Here is a 20,221-nt window from a genome sequence, read left to right on the forward strand (position 1 = left end):
TGCTGGCACAAGCATGTTGGGATATTCTAGCCTTCTCTTTGATTACTTAAGTTCTTGCTTGCCATTGTGGCAAGGTCACAAAGTCAGGCCTGCCAACCCATCCCAACCAAACACGCTCGCTCAGGCTGAGGCTCTTTGCTATCTGTCTTCCACAGTCTCCCCTGCCTCTCTTGGTCTTGGGTCCAGGGGAGTTCTAGAGTATGTCCCTTGCCCCTCTGTGTCTGTCTGGAAATTTTGCTAATGGAAATCTTACCAGCTGAATCATAGAATCCGGTTTATTTAACTTTTTTATGTGCATGCATTGGTGTGAAGGTGTCAGATCCCTTGCAACCGAATCTTCAGACAGTTGTGAGCTGCCATGTGGGTGCTGGGAATTGAACCTGGGTCCTCTTAACCACTGAGCCATCTCTCCAGCCCCCTAGGCCTACCTTTTCCTGTGAGGGTCCTGAGGCTCAGCGAGCTGATGGATCTATACCAGAGCTGTACATAAACCCATTCTCCTGACCCCCTGGCCCTCCGCTCATCATTTCCACCTGAAAACATCCACGTTGTCCACCCATCTCCCCTTTCATGCCTGGCTCTCAGGCTTGATTTGATTTCATTCCTGAACTGTGCTCCTAGAAGGCAGAGCTCAGAGCCTTCCCGTTAGTACTCCTCCCTTCTCACCTCTGCAGTGTTTATGCAGCCTCTCTGCCGCAGTTAGGGGAAGAGTCAAGTTCTCTTTTGGTGCCTGAAGGAGAAACCTGTCCATCCCGGGAATCTGGTTGCCGAGAAGGGGTTAGAATGCAGCATAAATCATCAAGAGGCCTCTCAGAAGTATGCCGCAAGAGGCCGCAGTCCCGGAGGCCTCCCCCACCCCCTCATCGCTCTCGGCTAGTGCAAATCAGTGAACAAATTACACACCTGTCATCAAAGCATGAGGTCCTGAAACTGCCACAGCTGGAGAGTGATTCCTCTGTAATCCGGGCCTGAGGACCTAGTGGGGCATGGGATTGCAGGAGTTGCTGATCGAAGGGTATGACATCCACAGCCTGGCTCCCAGGCACGACTCCATTAGGTCGTTGGAAGGAGCCTGGCTCTCCTTGGCAGGTAGATCTGAGGCCGGCAGTCATCCTTGCTATTGACAGAAGATCCCTTCCGGTTTATGAACCAAACTGCTCTGCCCGCGTGCATTCTCTACTAATGGGATCCCAAAGCTTGCCTTGCCTGTGGCGACCAAGCTCTTCTGCAAATAACCAGTCTCCTCCTTGAGGGGACAGGAGACAGCCTGGTGTCTGGCTTAAGGAAGGAACCATATGGTGGCCGAAAAGAAACCTGTTATTCTTCTGTGTTACTTTGCAGGGGGACCAGACAGCCTTGCACCGGGCCGCTGTGGTGGGAAATGTTGAGATCATCACAACGCTTATCCGTGAGGGATGTGCCCTGGACAGACAGGACAAGGTGAGGGGGGTGGTAAGGGCTGCAGGACCCTGGGGAGCTAAGGAGACAGCTTGATTCACCGCGGTGTGCTCACGATGTTGTCCTTCTCCCATCATGCAATAAGAGAGGTCAACCTAGGTTTCTCTGAAAGATCAGGGTTCCAGAGTCGTGTTTGTTTACACACCCTTCCCTCTGTTGTGAGGCTCTGTGCTGACAACTTAGTCCAGGTCAGTGTAGAAGTCAGGACCTATGAAGGTCCACGGAAGGTGGGGAAAAGGCCCCCTCAGAAGCTGTTTCTTAGATGCACAAGCAAGTTAAATGTTTTAGCTCTGAAGAAAGAGAGTGAACCGAAGAATTTCTTTCTTCCAAGAATCCCAGCACGTATGCCAGTGTTTTTAAATTGTCAAATCTTAAAATGTGGGATTTTTGTACTTAACTGCAGTACAGACTCTGTGTCCTCCCCCCTCACACACACACAGCTTTTCTTTAAAGTGCCATGTGTGTGCAGACAGTAAAGGCGGCACCAGCTTCCTCCGCACATCCAGGGGCTCTGGGTCAGAGCCCTTCCCGGTCTCCCTGTCACTTGCTGCTGCTCCTATAATGGTCCCAGCCGGGCCTTGTGGCCCCTGCGCTGCCCTGCCCAGCCTTGTCTCTGGAACCCTGGCTCTCCTCTCGTGGGTGCCAGGTGCATTGGATTTAGCTCTTTGGGGCCCACAGATGGACGTAACTGGAGAATGTGGTCCTGCCCGAGCATGCCTACGTGTGAGTTCCTACCTGCCCGTCTTTCAGCCCCTCTATCAGAAGCAAATGGGAGACAGCTTATTAGTTTGTATTTAAAAGCCATGTATCTCGAAATCTTGCTTAGCTTTTTACAATCAGTGTTTCTTCGATTTTTGATCATTTAGAATCCTGGGGGTTTTATCCTAACTAGAGACCACTAAATTTTGTTTTGTTTTGTTTTTGAGACAGGGTGTCTCTGCGTAGTGCTGGCTGTCCTGGAACTCACTCTGTAGACCAGGCTGACCTTGAACTCACAGAGATCCACCTGCCTCTGCTTCCCAAGTGCTGGGATTAAAAGTATGTGCCCAGCGAAACTATTAAATTTTGGTAAAGAGATAGGTATGATGTTACATGCCTTTAATCTTTTTTTTTAATTTTTAGTTTTTGGAGATAGGGTTTCTCTGTGTAACCTTGACTGTCCTGGAACTTGCTCTGTAAAACAGACTGGTCTTGAACTCACAGAGATCAGCCTGCCTCTGCTTCCGGAGTGCTGGGATTGAAGGCATGTGCCCCAGCCACCCCCTTACTTTATTTTATTTTATTTTGGTTTTTAGCACTCAAATCTTTTTATGTGCTCCATGGTTCTGATGGGTCCTATTGAGGAAGACCCTGTAGCCATCGTAGTACATTGTTTTAGCAAGGAGAGCCAGACCATGGGTAATGTGCTATCGTCCAATGTGTTTACTCAGGATGGGAACACAGCCCTCCATGAAGCCGCCTGGCATGGGTTCAGCCAGTCAGCCAAGCTGCTTGTTAAAGCGGGAGCCAACGTGCTTGCCAGGAACAAGGTGAGGCCCAGCAGCTGACCTCCTCCTTCACAGGTGAGGAGGGTCGTGGGAGTCTTTGTCCCGGGTTGTCTCCTGCCCATGAGAAGCTCCAGGCAGAGCTCACTGGGGCATGGAGAACCCCGCAGGGCAGGTTCACCTAGGAGGCTCACTGCAGAGGTAGGAGGGCTGTGCTCCAGGCAGGGTAAGCATGCCACAATGCTGCTGAAACCCCCGCTGTTGTGAGAGACCCTCCCCCTCCCCCCCCCGCCACTGCCGGGAACCTGTCCTCATCATTTGACCCTGTTACAAAGAATAGCATTAGAGAGTTGGCATGGAAAATGTCGGCAGAGAACCAAAATGCTGGCAGTCAGTAGAGGCAGGTAGGGTAAGTGGGCTGGGGAAATGGAACTGGAGCAGCTGCTTTGGGGAGGCAAGCTGTACCACAAACGTGGTTCTGTAGGATAGCGCATCAGCTCAGGGGTAGAACACTTAGCTCTGGTTCACAAGGTCCCCAGGTCAATCCCTGGCATCACCTAAAAGGAAAAGAAGTTCTTGCCTATTTATAGGGTGGCTACCATCCCAGGTTTTGGTTGGTAAAGCAGCGAAGTGTGATAGGAAAGTTTTGTCCTTAAGTATACCTGTGATACCAATAAGTAAAGCGGAAGAAAATGCAGGAGAGGAACCTAACATTATTCACTCAGAGCAAACACAATATAATTTAAGTCACAGTTTCGATGATAACGTTAGGAGCCCTGAAGGAGCACGACAGAGGAGTACATGATCGCACATACATGCTTCCGTGCTAATGTCAGTCTACCCTGTGTAAAAACCGAGCCTGGAAAGATAGCACCTACATATTAACAGTGGCTGTCTACATGAATTTAGACTTACTCATTTTTGGTGTCATTTTTGCTTTTGTCCCTTTCTCAAGCTTTCTAAACTGAACTGGTTATCTCTTCAACCACTAGGAGAAGAGACGTGTGTTATTTTAAAAGCAAAGGAGGCACTGTCAGTACTCTGAGAATATCCGCAGTACTGTTGAGAAGGGGTTGCCTTTTCTTTCCTTGGATGGCCAGGCTGGGTCTGTGGCCAGTGCGTAAGGAGCCTGGGGATTTCCCACAATGCACTTGCTTGGCTGGTGGCCTCACATAGGGAAGTGGAGGAGTACTGAGTCTGTGCCTGGGGAGGAACAGCCTGAGGACGATGCTCAGCATTACACAGATATGCGCGTGCACTCACAACACACACACACACACACAGCACAGTAGAACTAGAAACCAATTATCCGTAGCCCGAGATCCTGCACACACACCATCACACAAGGTCTTCAATAACAAGTTAGGCACAAGATCGAATACTAACCAGCCAATCAGAAATAGGCTCCGTGACGTGGCTTCTCTGGGCCTCACCTGCTATGGTGCCTTAAATGAGAACTGGAGAAACTCTACTGAGCTCATCAGGGGAGGTAGGAATATGGGGTCCCAGAGAGGCTGCTACAGCTGCTTTGAAATCCCTTGGCTCTCTCTGCTCTTTCCGGGGCTTTCTGGAGTGCGGTGAAGCAGGATGCTCTAGGCTCATACAGGCAGAGGCAGACTCATTGCTCCACCTCCCCCGTTGTCGTGTGTGTCTCCTCTCTGATCTCTTCTCTGTCTCGCACCTTCCTTTCTCTTTCCCTGCTCATCATGATTGTCCCTGGACTGTTCCAGAAGCCTCACAGTGGAGTAACCAGCTTGAGCTTGCTGCCTTCCCACCCTGCTGTTCTGCCGGCCAGAACCCTCTCAGTGACCAGTCTGCTCTGCTGTGGTGTCTCCCTGCTACACTTCACTGTGTCTGGAGGTGTCCTGGTGCCTCCATTTTAGGTGCAGCTCTTCCTTGCCTCTGCCTACAGCCATCTAACCTGGGCCTTCCCTGACCCCACTGGGCTGCTCTGAAGCTCTCCTTGGGCAGCTTTGTGGTCACATTGCTTATGGTTCCTTCATGGACTGATGCCTGTGGGATCCTGCAGGCCGCATAATCAGCAACACTTACCTCATGTCCTCTCAGGTGGGGCTGTTCCATTCTTCAAGACAGTGCGTAGTCTGCTTGGCTTTTTATACCAACTGAGAAGTAGGTTGTCTTGGTTTGTGAAGAGGTTAACTTTGAGCTGGGAGCTCCTAGAGTCCTTGGTTTAGACACATGTGTTGTTTGTGACATCTTATCGGCCATAAAGCACCCCAGGTCTGTCTGCTGCAGCATGTTGTCTCCTTTCCAGGTAGGGCTCCCAGAGGACTATGGAAAGCCAGTAGTTCTTTCTTAGGATAAAGTGGAGAAAGCTGCAGAAATACTCATAGGGTGATTCATGTTATCCCAACGAGGGATGTTTCCATTCTGCAGACAGCTTCTGACGGGTCATCTTGAAAGTGCTTCTTATTTAGCAAAAACAGCATCATGTTAGAGAGTCAGGATTCGTCATTTTGGGTGCTGATCATGCATCTACTGGAGGCCACATTTTTAATGGCAGGCTTGGAGGTGGGGTTGACATAAAGTCTACTTTTTAGGAATGAATCGTGTCCCATGCGTTCATACAAGCGTATGTGGTTGTGTAATTGCCAGCACCAACACAGAATGTTCTGTCACTTAAAGAAACTTCTTTTGTACCCTTCGGTGGCAGTCCGCTAGTCAACCCTTCCAAGCCTCTAGCAACACAGCTCTGTGTCGCCTTTTCAAAAATAAGCCTTGTTTCCCTGAATGGTTTAGATCCCAACATGTTGTTAACACTTGCTGAGTGGGACTGTACTATGTGGATGTATGTTGTTCATCCATACCTATATAGTGCGCTTTCTCTATTGATTCATTTTATTTTACGTGTATGAGTGTTTACATGCATGTACACATGCATGCCTGGTACCCGCTGAGGCTAGAAGAGGGCATCAGATCCCCTGGAATTGACTAGAGTTACTGATGGTTGTGAACTGTCTGTGGATGCCGGGAATTGAACCTGGGTCCTCTGGAAGGGCAGCAAGTGCTCTTAGTTTCTGAGCCATCTTTCCAAGCCAATGTTTCCTTTTTTTTTTTTTTTTTTTTTTTGGTTTTTCGAGACAGGGTTTCTTTCTCTGTGGTTTTGGAGCCTGTCCTGGAACTAGCTCTTGTAGACCAGGCTGGTCTCGAACTCACAGAGATTCGCCTGCCTCTGCCTCCCAAGTGCTGGGATTAAAGGTGTGCGCCACCACCGCCCGGCAATGTTTCCTTTTCTTGAGTCAAGCAATTTCCCACAGAACTGATATTTCCCAGTGGCAAAGGAGGCTTTAGTATGCTGGCTTTCTAGGCCATTGGGTTTCTTTTATTTCATTCATTTTTTTCAGCACGTTTTGACCACCGCGTGAAGTCAGCAGCTCAGAGGTCAAGAGTCTTTAGGCACAAGTAGATGCCTTGCTGTGAAGAGCTAAGTCCATGGTTCTCAGCCTGGAAATTAAAACCTCAATAAACAAATAAATAAAAAATAAAGGCCACCTCTAAGCCAGGCTTGATTATCTGAGAGATTCTCAGAATGCGAGACATTGAGTGCTAGGTCGGGCTTCACCTGTCTGGCTGAGGAAATTCGAGTCCAGAACAGGGCCACAGCCCTGCACCCAGGAGCTTCCTGTGTGTAGCAAGGGTGACAGGGAGGGTTGAGGCAGCCGACCTCACCAGGCCGCTGGCTCACCATCCTCTGCATCCCGAGGGATAATGCCCGGCAAGGCTGACTAAGCCATGGTTATGAAGAGTAAGTGATGATAAAGTTTTATTTGTTTGCTCGTTATCTACTTCCAATGTTGCAGTGTTCTTTTTCAAAAAGAATGTAATACCTGGAGGGGAGGGGAGGGAAGGGGAGGGGAGGGGAGGGGAGGGGAAGGGAGGGGAGGAAGGCAGGAGGCTCTGGGCTGGGGCCACCGCACCTCTTCAGGTCACCAGGACAAAGCCTCAGGCCAGCATTTGATCAACGTGTGCTCAGACTACCTCACCTGCTTTTTCCATTAAGTAATGAGAAAACACTTTTCTTGGGGTTTTCTGCAGCTGTTAGGACCTATTCCCCTAGAATCAAAGAGTTCTGTTCACACTATGCCATTTGCAAAATTATTGTGAAGCCGGGCGGTGGTGGCGCATGCCTTTAATCCCAGCACTCGGGAGGCAGAGGCAGGCGGATCTCTGTGAGTTCGAGACCAGCCTGGTCTACAAGAGCTAGTTCCAGGACAGGCTCCAAAGCCACAGAGAAACCCTGTCTCGAAAAACCAAAAAAAAAAAAAAAAAAAAAAAAATTATTGTGGACATTTTTCTGAGGTGGTACAGTAAGCTGCAGTATCGCCTCTTAGACCAAGATTCTTTCATAGTTCAAGTGTTTATCTTTAAAAAACACTGAAGAACAGACATCTCAATACAGGCCTACAAGACAAAGTTAGCCACCATCCCGCCCCACTTCCCGGAAGTGTCCGAGCCCAGCTATTGCCCATGCTATCCAGAGAGTCATGCCCAAGGCCTGAGGAAGGGGGCTCAAGCTCCATTTCTGGTCAAGAAGTCAACATAAGCATGTGACGTGCTAGCCGGGCGGTGGTGGCGCACGCCTTTAATCCCAGCACTTGGGAAGCAGAGGCAGGAGAATCTCTGAGTTCGAGACCAGCCTGGTCTACAGAGCTAGTTCCAGGACAGGCTCCAAAAACTACAGAGAAACCCTGTCTCTAAAAACCAAAAAAAAAAAAAAAAAAAAAAAAGGCATGTGACGTGCTTTCTGAATGACTGTAACCCATGAGGGGCAGAGACAGGCCTCAGAGCCAAAGTTTAGGGACAGAGCTGGCTCTACAGCCTGTTTGGACTCTACCTTCATGGTTCTTACATTTGAAACACCAGCTGGGGTCTGTCACGATGCAGAACTGTGACAATGGCTGGCTTCTCCCGGAGGAAGAATCTCTGTGTGCACGGCAGGTGACCCGGTATACTGCTAACTTGACCCCCTTCTTTCTCCTCTCTCCCAGGCAGGGAACACGGCTCTGCACCTGGCCTGCCAGAACAGCCGCTCCCAGAGCACACGCGTCCTCCTGCTGGGCGGTTCCCGGGCTGACCTCAAAAATAACGTGGGTGAAAGCCCCAGCTTCTGTGTTGTGTTGCCTTGGAAACGAACCCCCAAAGCAGAGTCAGTGTTGATATCTGGAAACTAAGGCGCCAGGGTCTTTGGGGCCTACTCTCCAAATTAATTTTTTGCTGATTTTCTAAGGGGTCATTTAGGGGAAAACGCTGCTTTCTCCACTCGTGCCTTGAGTTTACTTTCTCTCTTTTTTATTTTTGCCACATGTCTGTCAGACTCTGATAGCTGGTCCATTAGTGGTTTTCAACCTGTGGGTCATGACGCCCTTAGCAAACCTCTCCCTCCAAATATATTTATACTACACTTCATAACAGTAGCAAAATTACAGTTATGAAATAGCAACGAAATAATTTAAGGGCTGGGGTCACCACAACATGAGGAACTGTATTAAAGAGTCAAAGCATTGAGAAGGTTGAGAACCACTGGTTTACGTGTTTTAAGAACGTCTACCCACGTAGAGCACTGTACTGTAGAGCACTGTACTGCTGCTGTCTGAGACAGTACCAGGCAGGGCTGTCCTGGGGCACTCCTCCAGGGGCAGCTGTTGATCCCTGCACTGTTCTTCCCACGGTCAGGCAGGGCAGTGGCTGTAGAAGGATGTGTCACTAAAAGGCTTCAGAGCATCCTGTGGCGTAAGCTTTTCTCAGAAATGCTAATATCTCCCTGCTTGGGGCAGACTTATATAATATAGTTCTAGGATTCCCTATGCTAAGTGGTTGCGATCTTCTAGACAGACAGGAAACCCCAACAGGAGCCCGTCGAGCGCCGTGAGGGTCTGTCTCTGTGTCAGGCAGTGGAGTCTGGCTTTGCCCACTAAGAAGGATTCTGAGAGTCTTCTGATTCCTCAGCTCCCTAGGCTGCATTGCTCCAGAGAGGATGTTAGCATCCTTCCTGCTGGGATAGATCTCATTCCAAAGCAACATCGTTGTCTTAACTCGATTTATTCCAGACACTGTGTTGTAGGGGAGGCCAGGGTCCATGGAGCCTATCACCCACATTAGCTTCTCCAAAGTGCTCATGGGGAGTATCTAGTTTTATATACACAAAAGCAAAGCCAAGCAAAGGTTCTTGGGGTTGGAGCAGGTACGTTAAAGGGGCGGCTTGTTGTTCAGACTAATGCTTCCTGTGGCACGGGCAGTTGTCTGACAGCTCTTCAGTGCTGATCTTTCTTGTTGTTAGGTTTCTGTGCTGAGCCTTTGGTTTCCACCCACAGGCAGGAGACACCTGTTTGCACGTGGCCGCGCGATACAATCACTTGTCCATCGTTAAACTCCTTCTCAGTGCTTTCTGCTCTGTCCATGAGAAGAACCAGGTCAGTGCATGTACCCTCTTCACAGTGACCTGTGAATGATCTTGGGAGAGCTTGCCGCGACTTTTGCTTATACTGTGATTTTATCGAGAACACCTACAAAACCGAGCGTGCTATAGGAAAGGAGCAAGGGGTATAGGTGTCTCGTGAATTCTGCTGTTCATTTCCTGCATTGCTACTTCTGGGTGAACTGCTGGGTCTCCTGCTTCGTTTGCCTTAGTGAGGGACTGAGTGCATAAACCTGGGATTCAAATCAGATTGTAGGACAGATTAAACATGCCCTACAACAGCGGCTTCAACCTGCCTGTGAGAGCCATCAGGGACATGAAGATGCCACCCAGAGAGCCAAAATCTCTGTGGTTTAAGTTCAGTGGAATACTTTTGTAAATCTCCCTCCTGAGGGTGTGCCAGGTTGAGAATCATTAACTCATCAAAAGCTTCTCCCCAATAGCTTCCAGGTCAGAGGCTACCCACCTTTCCGTCCCCACCCACCAGTCTTCGCAGCGTGTGACAGCAGGGAACTTAAGACAAAACAATCCTCCCATCTCAAGCCCACCCTCAGAAATCCCCACACCAAACCCACGCTGTACCCGAGTGAAATCAAGTCTAGGAGTGTGATTCAGGCATCGATACTTCTTCAGGCGGGGAGTCACTTCCCCAACACACAGGACTAGTGATGGGGGTGAAATCTACTCAAAGATGGCTGAATTTCACGCTGCCCGTAATGAAGACGGAGGCTCTTTGTCTGCTATGGCAGGGAGGGATGAGTCTTATGTCTGTTTGTCTGTCACTCCCTATGGAAATGACACCCTGCCTTTGGGAGCTGGCTTCGTTTCAGGACCAATCATCCGGGAACACTTTGTATAAAGAGAATATGAAAACTTATAGGCTGGAAGGGAAAGTGGAGAAAGCAGTCAGCCTTAACCAAACCAGGCTTTTGTGTCCCCACCTAAGCCTGCAGATGAACTGTCCCGGCTCCCTGGTCCAGGCTGAAGGCCAGGCACAAGGCTTCTCTCAGCTTTTCCTCAGGCCCAATTCAGAAGCCAGGCACTAACTCTGACCTCCCTTGGCCGATACATAGGGTCCAGACCTCTGCGTGAAACCTTGGCCCCTCAGCCTGCCTCCTTGGAGGTCCTCCATTCTCAGCAACCCAACTGGTCCTCTTCACCCCTGCATACATGACCCTGGTCTGTAGCTTCTGGACTGCGTGTTATGAATGAATGCGCTAACTGTTCACCTTTGTCCCCTCACGGCTTTCACAGTGAGCTTCATGTTTGCAGGGCAAATTCTGCTTGGCTTTGGAGTGTGTCCTAGGCAGAGATCCACAGCTAGCCTGGGACCAATAGGCGTATTTAGCAAACTCTCTTCTGGTTGCTTGCAGGCTGGAGACACAGCCCTCCATGTGGCTGCTGCCCTAAATCACAAGAAGGTGGTTAAAATCCTGCTGGAAGCTGGCGCTGACACGACCATTGTGAACAATGTAAGTTGAGCGGCAGCTGTGAGTTTCACAGACTTGCAGACCTCATCTGGTTTGGGCCAGCTCTGAGGAGCCCCAGGAGTTAACTCTTAGACCCTGGGCTAGCATGAGCACAGCCTGGCGAGGAGAGAGTTCTGAAGGGTTCTCAACAAGCCGACATGTGGGCCTCAAGATGGCCTCCTGGCCAGCTGTAAACCCATCTCAGGATTCTGCTGCTTTCTCTCAAGAGCTCTGCCCTCCCTCCCTCCCCTCTTCCTCCCTTCTGTCCGTTCTTCCTTCCTTCCTTTTCTCAGTATGCTTGATCGTTTCTGTAAGTCCCATAGCCAGTACCCTTCTTCTTCCAAGAGGGGGCACTGAAGCTGACTTTCTTTATCTCTGTGTCTAGTTCACCACGCCCCCACCACACGCCCTTCCTCCATTATATCTCTGGACCTGCCTGGTGCCATAGTTACCTTGTCCCCGGTGACCAGGACACACTTTCCTTCCCTTTGGAATCCCACTGACATCCTTTCCTGATGTTTAATCTTACAGACTACATTATGTCTGTAGCTCGCTGCTGAGACCGCTCCTGTCGGAGACTTCTGCCTAGAGGTGGATTTCCTGATCCTTTGTGTTGCTAAACAGAAATGTCCACCTCGGTCTTCCTCGTGTTTGTGTCCCTCTTTGTCCCACCATCTGAGGCTAAGAGGTTTTAATGACGTTGTTTGCCAATGCGCTTTGCTGAGGGACTGAGGCTCAGGAGGAGTGGCCTTCCGCCTGAGTGTGATGGGGAGTGGAACTGCCCACTCCTGGGGTCCCTTTGTCACCTGCCTTCCTTGTGTCTTTCCTCAGGCAGGCCAGACCCCGCTGGAGACTGCCCGCCACCACAATAATCCTGAAGTTGCTCTGTTGCTCACCAAGGCTCCCCAGGTAGGACTTAAAGCATCTTACTGACCCTGTGGGGCTACACAGTTGCCAGGATTCCTCTGGCTGTGGTCTGTTGAAGCCAGGTGAAAATAAATAAGAATTGCTGGCTAAGAAGGGAGGCAGTGCAGAGTATAAACGTCTGTGTGGTGCCAAGTCCAGCTCTTTATCCAGGGTGCCATTCTCTCGCTGAGGTGTGAGCTTGCTATCCCAACTTCTGGGACCCTACCCTGTCCATTCTGCTTCATGCCAGAGCTAAGACAAGACAATGTTCTGTAGTGTTCGCCATTGCTCATTCTAGTGGAAACAATCAATTCCTTACTGTTGGGAAAGCAGTCTATTCTAGAGCAAGGCTGGGAATGCTGATTTGTTCATCTTAGGGACTTGGAAATAATCTTCTGAGAACCATGCTGCCAGTACCCAGGCCCAGCGTGTCACATGACCCTCGTTTCACTTAGTTTTAAAGATGTGCTCATATGGCTGGCAGCAGTTTCTACATTGCTGACAATTCTTCTCTTCTGTAAGAGGGACCAGCCTTGTGCACAGGGAGCAGGTGCTGCTCAGTGGTATCTGATGTGGGCATCGGGTGTGAGAAGCTGCTAGAAGTGTAATGCCTCTCTATAGGGAGCCTGTGAAGCCCTGAATGAATGTGTGCTGCTGACGTGAGAATGGCCATGCCAAGGCCCCCGATGCCTCAGACTCATGGGAGCTGGGTGATATTGGGGGATGGCAAAACCAATGAGCCCTCAAGGCTGAGAATGGAGGGCCCCAAAGCCTTCTGGTCTATGAGTGAATGTTGAAAGTGTGTGCAAAAACTGTTCACCATGACTTTTCCCCCATAGATGCTTACAATCCAAAGACTGCCCACACTCAGATTAGCTAAACTTTCCTGTTCAGTTGTATACCATAAACCCAGCCCCCTTGTATATAACGATCCCATCTCCCTGTTCATCTGTATATAATAACATGCTGAACTTCTAGGGTTCTGCAGCCACCCCATCAGAGTGAGCACAACCAAGCTGCTCTCAGCTTTGCTGTGTCTGTGTGTCCACGTGGTGTGGGAGGGCCTTCTGTCTATGTCTTGCTTTTATTGGTGAATGAATAAAGAAGCTGCTTTGGGCATTTTATATTATATATATATATAAAATATATAGCCAGGCTAGAAAAGAGAGAGAGTAGGCAGAGTCAGAAAGAAGCCAGAGACAGATGCACCGAAACTTTGCCAGTGGACCATGACCTCGTGGTGATGCACAGACTAGTAGAGATGGGTTAGTTTAGGATATAAGGGCTAGCTAAAAACATGCTTAAGCTATTGGCCAAACAGTATTGCAAATAGTATAGTTTCTGAATGATTATTTCATGGTCTGGGCAGCTAGGGACAAACAAGCAGCCTCTGCCTACATCCATGTGTCTGTGTGCCTGTGTGTTCTTCATTCCCGTGCCCCTAGTCAGGGTCCCAGGACCCCGTTCATGCAGGGATGTGGTACCTCACCTCACTCCAGCTTTGTGAAGCAGAAAAGTGCTGGTCTGTCACAATCAGGAAGTAGAGAGTGTCATAGAAGTGTCCCGAGGCAGCAGTTCCGTCTGCCATTTCAGCATTCAGCAGTTCAATCCCCACGCAGCAGCCCTGTTTATCCCCAGTCATACACACAGGCCAGCAGGTCTTGTGGGTTGTAGAATTCACCAGGCACACAGAACACACCAGGCCATGTGTTCAGTCCACCTGTCGGTTGTCTGCCAGAGCTAGAGGATCTTCACCTTCGCTAGTCCCCTGAACTGGTCTCCGTTGCATTCCTGTTTGAGAGATGGTTTGGGAGAGAGCACTAGCTGCTCTTGTTGAGGACCCAGCTCAATTCCCAGCAACCATCTGTAACTCCAGTTCCAAGGGTCCAGTGCCCTCTTCTGGCCTCCGTGGGCACTGCATGCATGTGATGCTCATTTGTGATAAAATACATTCTTTACATATTGTAGTTTCACACACAACCTGCTTCGTCTGTCAAGAAAAATATTTTTGTTGAAGCCCTTAGTTAAGTTTGGCTTTTGGTGGCCACAGCAGCACTAAGAAGAGGCCGTTTCCCAAGGCCTCTGGACCAGCGCTCACAGAGTCCTGTGATCTGGACAGCTCTGCCGAAGTTCTGTTTGACCCCCGCTACTCTGAGACAGGCTGCGGGCCATGCAGTTCTCTGCAGCTATTGGCATGGTCGGTGGAGGGACGCTTGCTGCTGCTGCTGCTTGGGTCAGGTGACCTTGTGTCTCTTGTCGTCTGTGACGGCTGTGTTCGCAAATGTGAAGTAGTTCAGGCTTGGGGTCAGCTGGGCCTTGATATAAGATTCCACACCAGAGAGCAACCAGCATTGCCATCACCACTCCGTCAGACTCGTCGACGCGTCTGGACTGTCAGAGGCAATGGCTCTGAGACTTTTAGTATCTATATCTATCTATCTATCTATCATCTATCTATCATCTATCTATCTATCTATCTATCTATCTATCTATCTATCTATCTATCTATCTATCTATCTACCTATATTGTTTTGTTTTGTTTTTCAAAACAGGGTTTCTCTGTGTAGCTTTGGAGCCTGTCCTGGAACTCACTCTGAAGACCAGGCTGGCCTCAAACTCATAGAGATCCCCCTGCCTCTGCCCCCTAGGTGCTGGAATTAAAGGAGTGTGCCCACCACCACCTGGCGACTTTTATGTTCTTAGATACTGTGCGCCAGAGGCTGAAGGATCTTGGTGCCTCAGATCTGGGTTTGCTGGCTAAACACACTCTGCCAACTAAACATCTTAGTGGCTAAGGACAGGCAGTGACAGCAAGTCCAGCCATCTCCTGTTCCCGGCTGATCCCGGCAGCTCCCCATGTAGCCAAAAGCATGTGCTAAAACTCCTTGTCTGGTTGATGCTGGGGGTCTTCAATATCTATTGTCCTGTGCCTTTGTTGGCTCCTTCTGCTTTATTGCCTTGTTAGGGGCAGGTACCAGTCCTCCCTGGGGAGCCCCAGTTAGTCCGATGGCCTCCAGATGTACCTTAGTGATGCCAGAATTAAACTGACAGGGTTTTTTTCATACACCTTGGTCAAGGAAACCAGAAAATGACACTGCCTGGAGCAGAGCTGTTGTCACATGACATGCCATTGCTTTCCTAGTTGTATGAAAGTGACATTCTCTGTTAGGCCATGCGCACCTATCTGGCCACGCCAGCCCAGCACATAAATGCTTTTATTATCATCATAGAAGCCTCTTGTGATCAGACACAATATGCTACCCATTTCTGGGTCCTTTTTGTGCTCAACACAAGACTAAGGGGGCATAGGCAGTCCAGAGTTTTCCGTGACCACTAGTGTTTCCCACCATGCTGTGGGTTCTGCTAGGTCCGTGTGCCACACCCAGGGCACTCTGACACGTGTTGGTGCTGTGCCCCCTTCGCCCCTACAACGGTGGTGTTTTCTCTTTTAGATCTTGCGCTTTAGTCGTGGGCGAAGCCTGAGGAAAAGGAGAGAGAGGCTCAAGGAAGAGAGGAGGGCCCAGTCTGTGCCCAGAGATGAGGTGGCACAGAGCAAGGTATGAGGGACCCTCCCACAGACCTCAGGTACCGCTGCTGCCGTCCTTGGCCTGTCCTTTCCGCTGGGTTCAGGCTGCTGCTCCTCCCCCTGTCCCTGTAGTTCCAGATCCTGTATCTGTGTGTGTGTGTGTGTGTGTGTGTGTGAGAGAGAGAGAGAGAGAGAGAGAGAGAGAGAGAGAGAGAGAGAGAGAGAGCGAGAGAGAGCGCGAGCGCAGCCTTATCTTCCCTGTGTGCCCTGTGTGCCTGTGGCCTTTATCGCATGGTGGGCACAGCCGTACTGTACCCTGAATTGTGCAGAGCTTCAGTTCTGCAGCTTTGGTGCCCCTGCTGTCCCCTGGGGCCTTGTTAGTAATGCAGATTCCCAGGGCTCAGCTTGGACCTGTTGGCACAGGAGCTTTGGGTCAGGGCAGCCAGGTCTGTTTGAAGGAGCTTTCTAGGTGATTCTGAGACCCACTAGGCTGCTTCTTCAGCTTCTAAAGAGAGAATGGAGTAAGGCTACTCCTGGCTTCTGTGTATCAGAAAAGGGTGACACGGGGCAAACCAGGGTTGCATAATTGATAGAATACAAGCTTGCTGGACTTGGAGATTTACCCTTCAGTGGGTGCTGTTGCGCAGTGTGCAATATATTTGATATCCTTTGTAAGTTCTTTTTGGGGGGAAAGGGGTCTCACTGTGTAGTCCTGGCTGATCTGGATGGAGCTTGCTAGCTAAACTGGCCTTGAACTCCCAGAGATCTGATCCACCTGCCTCTGCTGAGATTAAAGACATGTGTGAGGTGCCTGGGTCTTTGAGAGTTCCTGGCAGGGACTATGTTACAAAGACCTTTTTGGACACATAAGATGTTATTACTAAGCTGGGCATGGTGCCACACACCTTTGATCTAAGCACCACAGTAAGCACCCAAGAGCACACTTCATTTCATCCAGATAAAAGCCCAGCCAGCCAGAAGCTGTTGCTGAGCCTGCCCACCAGGCAGAAACGCCTGTCACTGGCTGATGTCCCTGTGGGTCCGTGATTGGGTGGGATCTTGTAAGCGCAAGTTTACCCTGCTGGGGTCAGAGGCCAAAGGCTCAAGTGGAACAATCTGGGGGCTTTTCTTTTGTAGGGAAGTGTCTCAGCAGGAGACACCCCCAGCAGTGAGCAAGCTGTCCCCCAAAAAGAGGAAGCTAAAAGAGATTGCCCATCTGCTTCCCAGGAGCCCAGAAAGGATGAAAGAAGGAGAAAGTCAAGGCCGGAGGTTAGGAGCAAGCAAGGGCGTGGAGGGGGTTTGGAGGGGGTGGGTGACATTAGGGGTTGGCTTGGAGGAGGGGCTGGGGTGACTTCCCTAGCTGAGACACCGTGCCTCTGGCTGGCTGTTTGGGAATGAGTACAAAAATGAAATCCACTGGCTTGAGACACCGGAGAGGGTGCTCATGTTTCTGGGTGGGTGTGCTGCTCTGAGCTCAGAAGCAAGGTGGGGTTCTTTATATTTTATTTCTGAGACAGGGCTATCCTATGTCACGTGGCATGGGAAATGGGAAACGGGTGTTGCAGGGACTTAGGGGTGTCTTCTTTCTTTCCACAGGTGTCAGCACTATCTGACCCCACCCCAGCAGCAGACCAACAGCCTGGACACCAAAGGAACCCGCACAGTCATCACCACCCCAAAAAGAAGAGCAGACATCGGTGCTGGTCCCCACCTCCGCCCCATGGATTCAGGGCGTACCAGCTCTACACACTGTACCGGGGCGAGGATGGAAAAGTCATGCAGGTATCACCAGTTCTGACGGGCTAGCGGCCTGCAAACGCCAAGGGCTGGAGAAGCCTGTGCCTGGAGGTCAATGGCCACCCAGGGCTTGACTTAGTCAGACTTGGGTCACAAGTGCCCCCATCCGAAGAGTGCAGCTTTACCGTGCCATGTAGGCCCCAGAAAAAGTCCCTGTCCATAGCATCTGTACCATCCTGAGGGGACTTCTGTCTTGAGGCCCCAGAGTAGGCGTTCTGTCCTGAACCCCAGAGGTTCAAGTCTCTTTAAGTTAGTTACAGTGTCTCATCCTCTGAATCTCAGTGCCTTTGGACCCAAAGCTCACCCAATAGGACGTTACAGCATTCCAAAGCTAGGAATAATGGGGATAAGTCTGTGCTCTTAGTCCTCTCTGTCTTCTGCCTCCCGCTGGTATCCTACTTGGCACAGTGGTTGCCCAAGGGCTAATTTACTAATCTCTCTCTCTCTCTCTCTCTCTCTCTCTCTCTCTCTCTCTCTCTCTGTGTGTGTGTGTGTGTGTGTGTATTTGTGTGCACTTACAGAGGCCAGAGGAGGGTGCTGGGTACCCTACTATATCACTTTATATCTTTTTTTTTTTTAAGATTTAATTATTTATTAAGCATACAATGTACTGCTGGCATGGAAGGCACCAGGTCTCATTATAGATGGCTGTGAGCCACCATGTGGTTGCTGGGAATTGAACTCAGGACCTCTGGAAGAGCAGCCAGTGCTCTTACCCTCTGAGCCATCTCTCCAGCCCCCACATCTTTACATCTTATTCCTTTGAGACAGCATCTTCCACTGAACCTGGAGGCCAGCAAGCCCCAGCGATCCTCCTGTCTCTGCCCCGACAGCTCTGGGATTACAGATGTGCATGCCTGGATTTTTCCGTGGGTGGGAGGATCTGAACTCAGGTCCTTAGGCTTGTGCAGTGAATGCTCTCACCCACTGAGCCGTCTTTCCAGTCCCTGATTCCCTTTTCATCACCCCAGGCTCCCATAAAGGGTTGTCGCTGTGAACCTCTCATCAACAAGCTGGAGAACCAGCTGGAGGCGACTGTGGAGGAGCTCAAAGCCGAACTGGGATCGGTGCAGGATAAAGTGAATGCAAAGCTGGGACAGATGGAGAGCAAGACCCAGCACCAAGTAAGCCAGTGGCTCCGCCTCCTGATGACAGGTGTGAAGGCAGAGGTGACTCAGAGATGTCACGGCTTGCGGTGCATCACCAACAAGACATGGCTCACCAGCGAGCTCTTGTGGCTGGCCCCTTCCAACACTAGTTTTTTTCTCTATTTGGGGCCCTGTCAGATCAGTGAGCTTGGTCTACCCTAGGAGTTAGGGCCCTGCAGGAATGTTACAAGGCCCCAGAAAGGTCTTTGACTAAATGATGGTGGTCATTTGTTCTCGTAAGCCGTCTTTGAAATAGATTCTGTTCCTTTTCCGTGCCTGCCCTGACTTCCTTTAATGAAGCCCTGGGAAACACGTTCACCGCGGTTTTTAGTTGTTCCTGATAGCTATGGCTCTTACATTTTAGGGCCTATCAGAATCCCTGACTACATTTGCTGATGTTGTATATTTTTGTGAACTCATGGTCTATTAAGCGCTTAGGGCTTAGGATGAGAAAAAGGGACAAGAAATATGTGCAGGAATTCTAAGAAGCTAGGGTTTCATACTGTGAACCAAGGACGGAAGGAGGAGCTGAAACTGGTTCCCTCTTTCGTGGACTCTCCTGAGTGGAAGCCGGAGTCCATTCTTAGTCATTTCAGTATGCTCTGTCTCCTTGAACCCTAGATGTGTGTTTTGGACAAACTGATGGTGGAGCGACTGTCGGCGGAGAGAACAGAATGCCTGAGTCGCCTGCAGCAGCACGCAGCTGCTGAGAAGCAGGAGGGGGAGAAGCGGCAGGTAAGAATCAGCCAGCCCTTCGCTGCTGAGTCGTAGCCTGTTTGCCCAACTGGTCCAGGTCCAGCAGTGCAAACCGAGAGGCTGAGAGTGCATTCCATAGCCTGTTGTTTGGTAGCCCCAGTAAAGTCAGTAGCAAAGGGCACACAGTCCTGTTTGAACCTGCTGCTGAGTCTGCTGGCAGGAAGTGGAGACAGTATGCTGGAGAGGAGGCTGTTCTGTGATTGGGCTGTTCATCAGCTTCCTCTTCGGGAGTCTACTGCCTTTCCCAGTCAGCAGCAGGGCTGAATACCTGGGAGTTTCTGAAAGCAACCAAAACACCTGGCTTGGAAGATTTGCAGGGCATTTAGGCATCTGAGTTCTAGGTAACTCACGACCTTGGTTTGGTGGTAGGCATGGCCGTGGGAGAATAAACAATCCCTAACCTTTCAATGTGTGTGTGTGTAACCTCAAGTGTCGTAATGTAAAAGTTCCTTCTTGGGGACCAGAGGGCTGGCTTAGCAAGTGTGTTCTGCTCTCCAGAGGCCCCGTACCCACGCTGGGTTGCTCACAGCTGCCTGATTCCAGCCGCAGATCTCCTCACACTCTTCTCCCCTCCAGTGGTACCTGCACACGTGGGGAGGACATTCACACAAACACACATGCATTTTTTTTAAATCAAGGGGTGGGGGCAGAGAAGAGAGAAGGTGTGCACCTCAAGGCACATGTGTGGCACTCAGGACAACTTGAGGAAGCCAGTTCTCTCCTCCTGTCTCGTGGGTTCTGGAGATTGAACTGAGGTCTTCAGACTTGGCTGCCAGCGTTTTCAACACTGAGCCATCTTACCAGCCCTTGAAATACACCTTTTAAAATAATTTTTTAAATATTATTTTATTTGTATGTGTGGGTGTTTTGTCTACATGTGTGTCTATGCACCTTGTGGGTGCCTGGTGCCCTTGGGTCCCCAGGACTGGAGTTAGACTGTAAGTGGCTATGAACTGATGTGTGGGTGCTGGGAATAAAACTTGGGTCCTCTAGGAGACAGTCTGCCTCTTCAGCCCCCCAAAAGTTCATTCTTGATGATTTAATTCATAAGCCATATCAAATTCAATCTTGTATTTGTGATTTCAGATGTCCTTGGTGGACGAATTAAAAGCCTGGTGCATGTTGAAGATCCAGAATCTGGAGCTGAGGCTTTCTGGAGAGTCTCGAACCTGTAGAGCTAAATCTACACCATCTCCTTGTGACTCCTCTCCAGGTGACCCACTCACCACACTCCCTGTCCT

At 50.1% G+C, this 20,221-nt stretch overlaps 1 protein-coding gene across 4 annotated transcripts in view; it reads left to right on the forward strand.

Annotated features, from left to right (window-relative positions):
* Ankrd6 (ankyrin repeat domain 6) overlaps positions 1-20,221 on the forward strand; it is a 125,048-nt gene that overhangs the window by 101,094 nt on the left and 3,733 nt on the right. For all 4 annotated transcript variants that reach the window (XM_057790908.1, XM_057790909.1, XM_057790907.1 and 1 more), the window contains exons 4-15: positions 1,342-1,440; positions 2,889-2,987; positions 7,952-8,050; positions 9,275-9,373; positions 10,752-10,850; positions 11,679-11,756; positions 15,206-15,310; positions 16,417-16,548; positions 16,876-17,061; positions 18,048-18,200; positions 18,846-18,959; positions 20,067-20,193. In XM_057790908.1, the coding sequence (XP_057646891.1) occupies positions 1,342-1,440; positions 2,889-2,987; positions 7,952-8,050; positions 9,275-9,373; positions 10,752-10,850; positions 11,679-11,756; positions 15,206-15,310; positions 16,417-16,548; positions 16,876-17,061; positions 18,048-18,200; positions 18,846-18,959; positions 20,067-20,193 (1,390 nt within the window). The remainder of the gene's footprint in view (positions 1-1,341; positions 1,441-2,888; positions 2,988-7,951; positions 8,051-9,274; positions 9,374-10,751; positions 10,851-11,678; positions 11,757-15,205; positions 15,311-16,416; positions 16,549-16,875; positions 17,062-18,047; positions 18,201-18,845; positions 18,960-20,066; positions 20,194-20,221) is intronic.

This window comes from Chionomys nivalis, chromosome 16 (assembly GCF_950005125.1).
Source record: "Chionomys nivalis chromosome 16, mChiNiv1.1, whole genome shotgun sequence".
NCBI classification, from domain to species: Eukaryota; Metazoa; Chordata; class Mammalia; order Rodentia; family Cricetidae; genus Chionomys; species Chionomys nivalis.